The sequence below is a fragment of the Siphateles boraxobius genome, unplaced genomic scaffold, assembly GCF_051911475.1.
Source record: "Siphateles boraxobius isolate OS27281-9 unplaced genomic scaffold, OSU_SipBor_1 86, whole genome shotgun sequence".
In the NCBI taxonomy this organism is placed as follows: Eukaryota; Metazoa; Chordata; class Actinopteri; order Cypriniformes; family Leuciscidae; genus Siphateles; species Siphateles boraxobius.
In genome coordinates this window covers 9,593,893-9,605,000 of record NW_027509215.1, presented here as the reverse complement: position 1 = coordinate 9,605,000, position 11,108 = coordinate 9,593,893, and the positions used below count along the sequence as shown (strand labels likewise).

The 11,108-nt window shown below is 37.2% G+C and overlaps 1 protein-coding gene across 11 annotated transcripts in view; it reads left to right on the top strand.

Annotated features, from left to right (window-relative positions):
• Positions 1–11,108, top strand: part of pip5k1cb (phosphatidylinositol-4-phosphate 5-kinase, type I, gamma b) — an 80,221-nt gene that overhangs the window by 26,187 nt on the left and 42,926 nt on the right. For all 11 annotated transcript variants that reach the window (XM_077222134.1, XM_077222126.1, XM_077222129.1 and 8 more), the window contains exons 5-8: positions 473–590; positions 3,740–3,892; positions 6,014–6,313; positions 9,329–9,531. In XM_077222134.1, coding sequence (XP_077078249.1) covers positions 473–590; positions 3,740–3,892; positions 6,014–6,313; positions 9,329–9,531 — 774 coding nt within the window. The remainder of the gene's footprint in view (positions 1–472; positions 591–3,739; positions 3,893–6,013; positions 6,314–9,328; positions 9,532–11,108) is intronic.

Below are 11,108 nucleotides of genomic sequence, written 5' to 3'. Positions count from 1 at the left end.
AGGATCCATTACATGAGTGAATGATAAGTAACACTTTCAGTGTATAAGCGATTTCGTAAATCTCTTCACACTGCAAAAAAAGCTTTTCTTACTTAGTTTTTTAGTCTGGTTTCCATTCCAAATAATTAATTTAAATTCTTAAATTAAGATGCATTTACTTAATGAGTAAAATGCCATAAGATATTATGAGTTGTTTTCTGGGGAAATAAATCAAAATTAAGTGTGTTTTTGCATAAAACGAGCAAAATTATCTACCAATGGGGTAAAAAAGAAAAATTTGTTTCTGTTTGAATTAAGATTATTTTTCTTACCCCATTGGTAGATAATTTAGCTTTTTTAAGCAAAAAAATAGTATAGTATATCTCGCTAGTATAACCAGTGCTTTTGGTAACAGTGATCCTAAGTCATACTGAGCATCCTTGAAATGATCCGGATGTCCTCTGTGTGTGTGTGTGTGTGTGTTTTCTCCCAGTGAAGGCAGTAATCTGACGCCAGCGCATCACTATCCAGACTTCAGGTTTAAAACATACGCTCCGGTGGCGTTCCGCTACTTCAGAGAGCTCTTCGGGATTCGACCCGACGACTATCTGGTGAGACGCTCACACACACTCATCTAAACACCCTTCAAACACTGCCTTCGACACATTCAGGGGTGTGTTTCCCGAAACCATCGCTCCAACGAACATTCGCATCGCGACAGCTCTCGTCCTGTGGTTAGAAACAGTTTCTAGTTTGCATGACGTGTGGATTTAATAAATCCTGATCTTGAGCAAAATAAGCAATCTGACATTCATTACAATCTATATCTTTTATTTAGAATACATACAATATCATTTACTAGGGGTGTAAATGGGACAGCTCATCACGATACGATATGATATCGATTCTCTCAGCCAACGATACGATATTTCCCGATACCTCAAAAAAACTCAGCTATACGATTCGATTTGATTCAATATCTAAAATCAATATTTAGATATTATATGCCAAGTTTACACAACCAGTTACATTTTTATTAACTTACAAATGCAACCAAAATATAAAACATTAACTTTTTATTAAACGCTTTGGCAGAAATGCGTAGACGGACGTTACGTGTGGATGTGGAGAGTGTCAAAATAATGGTACCTTATATCGATATTTTACGTGTAGCAATCGTTGTATTGTTACACCCATAGATTATGTCTATGGTTACACCTCTATCATTTACGTCTTTTAGTTTGTCAAGAGATTTAAAGCGTTGTTTTTGAAGAGTGCGTGAACGTGCTCTAGTGTGTAAGAACGAGCCTATGATTCAATCTGGAAATACAGCACAATAACTGAGAAAAATTAGAAATATTCCTCAAATGCCATATCCGTAAAAACATCTAGCTATAATTCAATCTCAAACAGATTCATTAAAAGAAGTTATTACTCCACCACGTGCGTGACATCATTAATCAACGTGATTGGACGAGCAGTTACAGGGTTACGTCACTGTACCGGAAACACACCACAGGTTCTGTAGCTTTAAAAATGATGTTTATGAGGTTTATTTCTGAATGTGTGAACATATATAACTCATTCATAACTCCAGAGATCTCATTTAGGTTTCAACTTTCAAGTATGAAAGTTGCGAATTTAACTTTAGGGAATATCGGATATTCTGAACAATTATTTTTCAGGATTTTTTGATGAATAGAAAGTTCTAAAGAACAGCATTTATTTTAAATAGAATCGTTTGTAACATTATTAATGTCTTTACTGTCACTTTTGATCAATTTAATGCGTTCTTGCTGCATAAAAGTAATCGTTTCTTTAAAAAAATAAAAAAATCTTACTGACCCCAAACTTTTAAACATTAGTGTATGTTTGAATAAAATATAATTATTAATAATTTTCACTTTAAAAAAGTAAGTAGTACGCAATCTTGATCCATTTGTCTTTATTTTACGATTTTCAAATAGGGAACATTTTTGCTTTGAATCACATGTTGTAATGTTCATGCTGGAGCTGAATGCTTTAGATCTTTACTCTATATTGATGAATCAATGAGCTTGATGAGTTCATATAGGGCAGAGCTGAGGCTCATGGGAAGGTTAATGTGTAATTATGATATGAGTCTGGAGCTTCAATTAAACTTAAACATTAGCTGTGTGAAAGCACATGGCCACTTTATAAGCCCACATTCACACACAGACACACTCACACTTACACATGCACACATGTCTACAGTAGTTCGCTATCTTTGTGGGGACTCTCCATAGACGTAATGATTTTTATACTGTACAAACTGTATATTCTCTCCCCTTACACTAACCCTACCCCTAAACCTACTCATCACACACACACACACACACACACACACACACACACACACACACACACACACACACACACACACACACACACACACACTAACCCGACCCCTGAACCTACCCATCACACACACACACACACACACTAACCCTACCCCTAAACCTGCCCGTCACACACACAAACACACACACACACACACGCACACACACACACACTAACCCAACCCCTAAACCTGCCCATCACACACACACACACACACAGACACTAACCCGACCCCTGAACCTACCCATCACACACACACCCACACACACAAACACAAACACACACGCACACACTAACCCGACCCCTAAACCTACCCATCACAAATACACACACACACACACACACACACACACACGCACACTAACCCGACCCCTGAACCTACCCATCACACAAACACACACACAAACACACACACACTAACCCGACCCCTGAACCTACTCATCACACACACACACAAACACTAACCCAACCCCTAAACCTACTCATCACACACACACACACACAACCACAGACACACACACTAACCCGACCCCTGAACCTACCCATCACACACACACACACACACACACACACACACCCACACAAACACAAACACACACACACACACTAACCTGACCCCTAAACCTACCCATCACACACACACACACACACACACACACACTAACCCGACCCCTAAACCTACCCATCACACACACGCAACCAGTGACAGATGGTGATTATCACACTAATACTTTCCTTTCTAAGCACTGTGTGTGTGTGTGTGTGTGTGTGTGCGTGCGTGCGTGTGTGTGTGTGGTCCTGGTACTCCCTATGTTGTGGGGACACAGGTATTGTAATGCCAGAAAATTGAGGAATTTTGACCTTGTGGAGACTTTTTGTGGTCCCCATGAGGAAGCAATCTTATAAATTATACAGAATGATCTTTTTTGAAAATATAAAAATGCAGAAAGTTGTGTGTGATGGGTAGGTTTAGGGGTAGGGTTAGTGTGTGTGTGTGTTCCTGTATATATGGTTTATGAGGACACAGATGTGTATTATGACATGGGGATTACAGCGTAAACATGGACACACTTCCTGTGTCTTGTAAACCAAATTTGCGTAAAAAACATGTTTTTTGTTGTTGTTTTTTTAATTTCCAAAAATGCAGAACGTTTTCTGTGATGGGTAGGTTTAGAGGTCGGGTAAATAACATAACTTATGTCTAAACTTGTAGGACTTTTGCAGAACTTTTACATGCAACAAAAATGGATGGTGATTCATGTTAATATCAAGCTCCAAAAAACATAAAGTATCACTGTATCACGTTCCATCGAGTGCTGTATAAGCGTTAATCAGAATAAATGCAGCATCCTCTGACGTCCCGTTATGTTTCTCTCTGTTTGTGCTTCTGTTTCTGCAGTATTCTCTCTGTAACGAACCCTTAATCGAGCTCTCAAACCCGGGTGCCAGCGGCTCGATTTTCTACGTCACTCGAGATGATGAATTCATCCTGAAAACCGTCATGCACAAAGAGGCTGAGTTCCTGCAGAAGCTGCTTCCAGGATACTATATGGTGAGTGAAGAACTGAAGCGTTAGCACTCTATAGTGCTAAATAGTGTACAATATAAAAGAGCATGACAACATTTCCCGGATTTCCCATTTTCTGGTAAAGTATGCATCTTAACAGTAGCGTTTTAGACTAATATTTTGCACAACTCTTTTCAAATCGTTTATTATGACTGTGATGTGAAAGCAGCAATAAGAGTAAGTGAAGTAATGATGAAGTTTAGGTAATGAATTTGAGCATGAAAACACAGAGTTTGTGGTCGGGATGCAGCTATTATGACACAGATATGCATCCAAATAAAACTTTTTTTTTTAAAAAGTCACATTTGACGTTTTTACTTTAAAAAAGTGCAGTTTTCAAATGCCTCATTTTCAGTACAATGTGACAAAGACAGCACAATTCTGAATTAAAGGATAAGTTTGCTGATTTTTTTAAACAGGTTTTGTATTGTAATTAGTATATGTAAATAAACATCATGTACTCTTTTTTTCCCCCTAGATATATCCCTGTTTATTTGTCAGCAGAAGTCTGTTAGATGACTCAAAATGCTTAATTTTGCCTTATCTGACGATCGAAAAACATTAGCAAACTAGCAAATGATAACAAATTTAATTAAACTTAAGGGGAGGTAATCAATATTTCAAGTAATTTAGATCATTTTAAGGTATTTTTCTTTTTCATTTGTTTTAGGTATTGGAAAAAAAGTTCTAGTCATTTTAAATGCCTCAAATATGTGCTTAATTTGTGCCCAAAATGAGCCTAAAATGCAAATAATAAGCAAATATAAAATTACATTTGATTAACATTTGGGTAACACTTTGATTTAGGCTCAAATTCTCACTATTAACTAGTAATTTTCTATCAGTTTTACCATATTTATTTTTTGTTTTATTTTTGTGATATGTTTTTAAAAAGGCATTATTTTGTTAAAAACTGTTTGCTAACCACTGCAAGGTTACCATTTACTATTAGGTTAGATTGACTTACAAACATCATCATAATAATAGTTAATAATATGGAACCCACAACATTTTAAAAAAAAAACATACAAAAATGTATAGTCTCCATCTTTGACTAATACATAATAACAAGTGAGATTTTTGACCACTGAACTAGGACACGTCCCCGATTTACATTACAGAAACTTGGTCACCCAAGTTTTTGGCAAAAGGAAACTTTTTTTTTTTTGCATTTCTATTGCATACCCAGCTAACAGAGAATGTTCTGGCAAGGTATTCTCAAAGTTATGAAAAACATTCTTCCAGTAACGTAAATATAATGATGTTCAAAGTTATCTGGTCTTTAATGGACGTTCTTTTAACATTTTTAAATGTTAATAGTTTCAGAATGTTCAGAGAACATTCAAAAGTAACATTCTTATAATATTTACAACATGATCAAATGGAATGTTCTAATTTTTAAAACTTAAGAAAAAACTGGACATTTTGAACCGTCAGAGAACATTAAGTAAATTTTCGGTAACACTTTATTTTACAGTGTCCTTTTTACATATGTTACATGTACTTACCATAGTAATAACAGTAAATTATGCATAATTACATGCAACTAACCCTCAACCAAATCCTAATCCTACTCTAATCCTATAGTAAGTACATGTAGTTGCTTTATATTACTCAGTACTTAAATATATAATTACACTGTAACAATGACACCTTAAAATAAAGTGTAACCAACTTTTCCATAACTAAATGGAAACGTTAGCAAAACTTTCTCATGTTTTTTTAAACAATATTTTGTCTGCAACGCTTTTACTAAAAGCCGAACTTGTCAGTGAATTCCCACATTAAGTGTGTTTTCTCATGCATGTATATATTTTGTTATTTATATATAATATAAATATGTATACAGTATATACATGCAAATATTTCTCAAATATATACATGCATGTGTGTGTATTTATATATACACAAAATAATTATACACAGTACACACACATATTATATAAACACAAACCTTTATTTTGGGAGTGATTAAGCGTTGGCCAGCACTATTTTTTAATTTTTTATTTTTTTGTCTGCAAAACTTTACTAAAAGCTCAACTTGCCAGTGGTGAATTCCCGCATTAAGTGACGCTTAACTGTGTTTTCTCTCTCTCTCTTTCTCAGAACCTGAACCAGAATCCTCGCACCCTTCTTCCCAAGTTCTTCGGTCTGTACTGCGTTCAGTCCGGCGGGAAGAACATCCGTATCGTGGTGATGAATAACGTCCTGCCCCGCGCCATCCGCATGCACCTCAAGTTCGACCTGAAGGGCTCCACCTGCAAGCGCAGAGCGTCCAAGAAAGAGCGTGAGAAGTCCAGGCCCACATTTAAAGACCTGGACTTCATGCAGGACGTTCAAGACGGACTCCTGTTAGATGTGGACACGTACAACGCCCTGGTCAAGACACTCCAGAGAGACTGTCTGGTGAGTGTGTCTTTGTGGATGCGCTCGGTTTAGTGCGGGACGGCTTTATAATGAAGGTCTGATGTGCAGTGTTGGGGAAAGTTACTTTGAAAAGTAATGCATTACAATAGTGCGTTTAGGTCCTTGCACAATGAGTCCGAAATTCGCGTCTGAAATTATCCCACGTTTAAAAATAAATACGACACCTTTTCTAAAATGTTTGGTTAATTCATCGCTCCAGCCATGTCGAAAATCCCAGTCTGATGTTATTGCTTTCTGTTCACTTCTTGCCAGAAGGCTAATTTTGAACAAACAGAAAGAGTCTTCTCCTCCAACATATGGACATTGGGTTAAGGATGTGATGTATAACATACAATTGGAAAAGCTTCGATATTCTATGAAAGGGTCAAATAAGAGATTTTTTATCACTTGGCAACCGTTGCTGACCTTTGTGGAGAACACTTCTGCTAAAGAATTACTCTGAATGTACATGTTTGTATGTTATTATTATTATTGTGTGTGTTTTTTGTCTTATTTTTTTTCTTAACTGGTCTGATTGTTACATGGGGTTGGGTGGGGGGGGGGTCCTTATATGTTCTGTATTATGTATATTTTTTATAATCTTTTAGTAAAAATAAACATTGAGAAAAAAATTAATAAATACGACCTCACGTTGTGTCAATCACGTTTACACACTGCCTCCGAAGCTTTCGTCCGTCATAAAAAAATTTGGATCGGGTTCGATTTTCTGCGTTTTTCGCACTCGTAGCAAGCAGTTTGAGAGGTGTTTTGACAATTCAGAGCGCATACGAAAATTTCGGACTCGTTGTGCAAGGACCTTAACTCACTTAAATAGCAACTAATTGTGTTAATTACTTTTTTAGAAAAGTAATGCGTTACTTTACTTTTGTGTACTTTTTTTTTTTTTTTTTTTACCTGGGCTGGGCTTGTTTTTTTTTATAACAAAAAAGTTATGTTTTTGGGCAAATGTAAAAACCCTTTCACATCAAGAGTGAAATAATAAGCCTCATGCTGAAGGAAATGCAGATTCACGTGTGTACAGTCGAGGCTCAAGCAAAATGTTATGGTTTAACTGAATCATCGAAGGTCAGAACCAAGGACATTTGTCAAAATAGTGAGATTAAATGCATAAAAATGTTTGTTTTATTTAACATATTTAGTTATTGGAGGTTTGCACAGTATTCTTATTCTGCATTTCTCTGATTTTATTCATTTTGAGGAATATTGAATGTTTTTTTGTTTACAAGTGAGATGAGTAAATGCACGCTCACTGCATTTAGTCTAGAACTACAATAACCCTCATGTTCACACACACACACACACACACACACACACACACACACACACACACACGACGCCTCTGCACTTCGATTTTTCTCAACATGAGGACAAGAGAGCTATCGGTCAATAAATGGGAGAACAAAGTAACTTGCGTGACTAACTCAGATATTTTGTTGTAAATTTAAAAAATAATGTTACATAGATAGATAGATAGATTGATTGATTGATTGATTGATTGATTGATTGATTGATTGATTGATAGATAGATGGATCTTTATTAGTCATTGTTAAAAGAAACAACGAAACATGTTTAGCAGGTCTTCAGATTTAGCAGGATAACTATAATCCATGTAAACAGTGTATATACTGAACAATTGAAAAAGATAAACACAATATAAAGGAGTTTGAATAGATAAATATATCCAAACAAATAAACAAACAAATACATAATATAGAATGCAAAATAAGATATAACTACAAAGATAGACACAATGGACATAAACATTGAGGTGAAAGTGAATGATAGTGTAGTACAGGAATGTAATGTAAGAAGGAGATGTTATTGCACTTCTTTACTAGTTACTTGAAAAAGTAACTTGTGTTACTTATTTGAAAAAGTAACTTGATTGTTTTATTTTGTTGTAAATTTTAAAAGTAACGCTACTTTACTTGTTACTTGAAAAAGTAATCTGGGGACGGTTTCACAAAGATAAACTTTGACTATGGCTTAGATATAGTAGATAGTCAGACTTCAGATCAACATCTAAATCAGACCGATGCACAAAGCACTTAAAACTCTGACTATCTTGAGTAGGACTACACTGCAATGCATTCTGGGTAAAATAAGACACTTTTCAAAACAAAAAACATGGCGGATCGAGTAAGCGCCTTCAAACGTTCAGTGCAGTTTACCCCAGCGGAAAATATGTGTTTGTTGGAGGAGTAGCCTATAACAGTCACAAGGACATTTTACTGGGGAAGTTTAGCGGAGAATGTAGTAATGTTTAATTTGGTTAATCCGACCGTTGAGTAGAGCGTTAAAGATGTACAGAAAAGAAAAGTCCTCATTATTATATATGTAGGTTACTGCGGTCCCTAAAAACCCTTTCCCTTCTCATAGCTCTCTCCATAACGTCATCAGCAAACCACAAATTATGAGCCATTTTCCCTTTTCTTTTGGCTGTTTGTAATGTAACTGATTGTTACTGCTGGTTGCCAAGGTAACAGAGTCTTAGACCTGAGTTAGCCTGGGTTAAGCCCAATTTATACTTCTGCGTCAAACTTACGCCGTAGCTACGCCGTAGGCTGTGCGTAGCGCACGTACCCTTCGGCGTACCCTGACGTGCACCTCTCCAAAAATGTAACAACGCGTCAATTCAGCGCTGTGATTGGTCTGCTCAAACCGCTCCCTCGGGTTTCACATGCTCCCTCTGCGTGTGTCAACGCGGACAACGACGCAGAAGTATAAATTAAAACCAATGCGTAGTCTACGGCATAGAGGCTCCGGCGTATATCCGACGCAGAAGTATAAATCAGCCTTTAAGGTGTCTAAATTAAGTCCGTCTTTATTTTTGTGAAACAGTCTAACTTGCATTAGACTAGTCTATGAGCACATTTTAGACTTGTCTAACACTATAGACCGGTCTAAAATAGCTTTGTGAAACTGGCCCCTGATTACGTAACTCGAGTTACTTGTAATGAGTTCCAACCAACACTGCTGATGTGTGTGTGCAGGTGTTGGAGAGTTTTAAGATCATGGACTACAGCTTGTTGTTGGGGGTTCATAACCTGGACCAGGCGGAGCGTGAGCATCAGATGGAGGGATCTCAGAGCAGCGACGAGAAGAGGCCGGCCGCGCAGAGAGCGCTTTACTCCACCGCCATGGAGTCCATTCAGGGAGGATCCGCGTGCGGAGACTCCCTCGACACTGAAGACACGTATGTGTTGTGTTTTAGGGAAGATAACGGGACACAGAAGTCACGGTTCGATACGCACCTCTGTTTTAGGGTCATGGTTCGATACGGGTTCGGTACAACAGGAAAAAGCAACAATTCACCAATGCTAGGATTCTCTAAACCAGTGGTTCCCAACCTTTTTTTGTCTGAAACTCCCTTTTTCCCAAGAAAATATTTTAGGGCCCCCTTCACATTTAATAAAATTGTCGCTCTTGTAAGCTTGCAGCAAGGATGACAAAATGTTTTGTTTTTAAACAAACAGTATGTTTATTACTATAACCAGATATGTGTATGAACAAATAATAGTGTATAATATTGAAAATACTATAACAAAAACATCAGTAGGCTGTTTGTAATTTAAAAGTAAGCCTAGGAGTGGCCTATTAATTGGCTCTATTTGAAATGCAATAACAAAAATATCAGTATTCACACTGGTGTGTAGGGAAAAAATAATGAATATAGGCTATTACAAAATGGTGTCTGGGATCTCGTTGAAAACCATTTTTTGGTCAGCCAGGGGATCGTGAATAAAATTAGCTAATGTAATATGATCGTTTGGCGCTCTAGCGATTAATAAACATGCGTTTATTAACAGAATAATGCGTCTTGCGGAAGAACATTGTAGCCGGATCTACTTCTCTCTGTTTATGTCTATGACGTGTCACGCAGGCTCTGGGCTACAACCCGAACCAGTGTAAAATAGTCCCAATATAAACACTTATTATAGGTGTACCATAGTGACTCAGGATAAGACAAAAACACGGTTTGGAAAATGGATGCATGATGTACTCGCTCATTATATACATTTTGTACATTTTGAACACAAAAAAAAGTTACGGACTGCTGCTTTAATGCTCACTGTTCTACACTTTTCAAAATATGACGTGACCCCCTAAAGAGCTCGCCGACGCCCCCTTGTGGACCGAGACCCCTGTTGGGACCGATGCTCTAAACCAGGGGTTCCCAAACTTTTCAGCCCACGATCCCCAAAATAAAGGTGCGAGTGATTCGCGACCCCTATATCCTCGGAGGTGGTTAAAGTATACAAATATTGTGTGAAACTGTGCACACGCACTAATAGGCATAGCCTACTTACAACACAAAATAACACAACAGTCAAAACAACCATTCCTAATCATCACCTAATCAGATGGGTGCATAGACATTGGAACAGGGGGGCGCGGCCACCCCCTAAATTTACATAAGTACTAAAAAAACAATACATTTAGAGTTTGTAAAATACACACTGATGTTTATGGAAGAGATAATAATAATCCTTTCCATTATAATTCGACACGTTTTATTCATATCAGATACACATTGTGTAAGTAACTTTAATGTTTACTCTATTCTTCCAGTTCACCAGCCACTACTTTTAAATATTTCGGGAGTGGATGAATTCACATGTTGTGATCCTCTCCCTCGTTCATTTCACCTAGGGGTTCTATTTAATTACCATTTGTTCATTTCATTCATTGCGCCTTGACACCAGTTCAAAACTGAGTCCTAAAAGTCTGCGCAAGAAGCATAACTATACGTTCACACAGCCGCCGACTTTA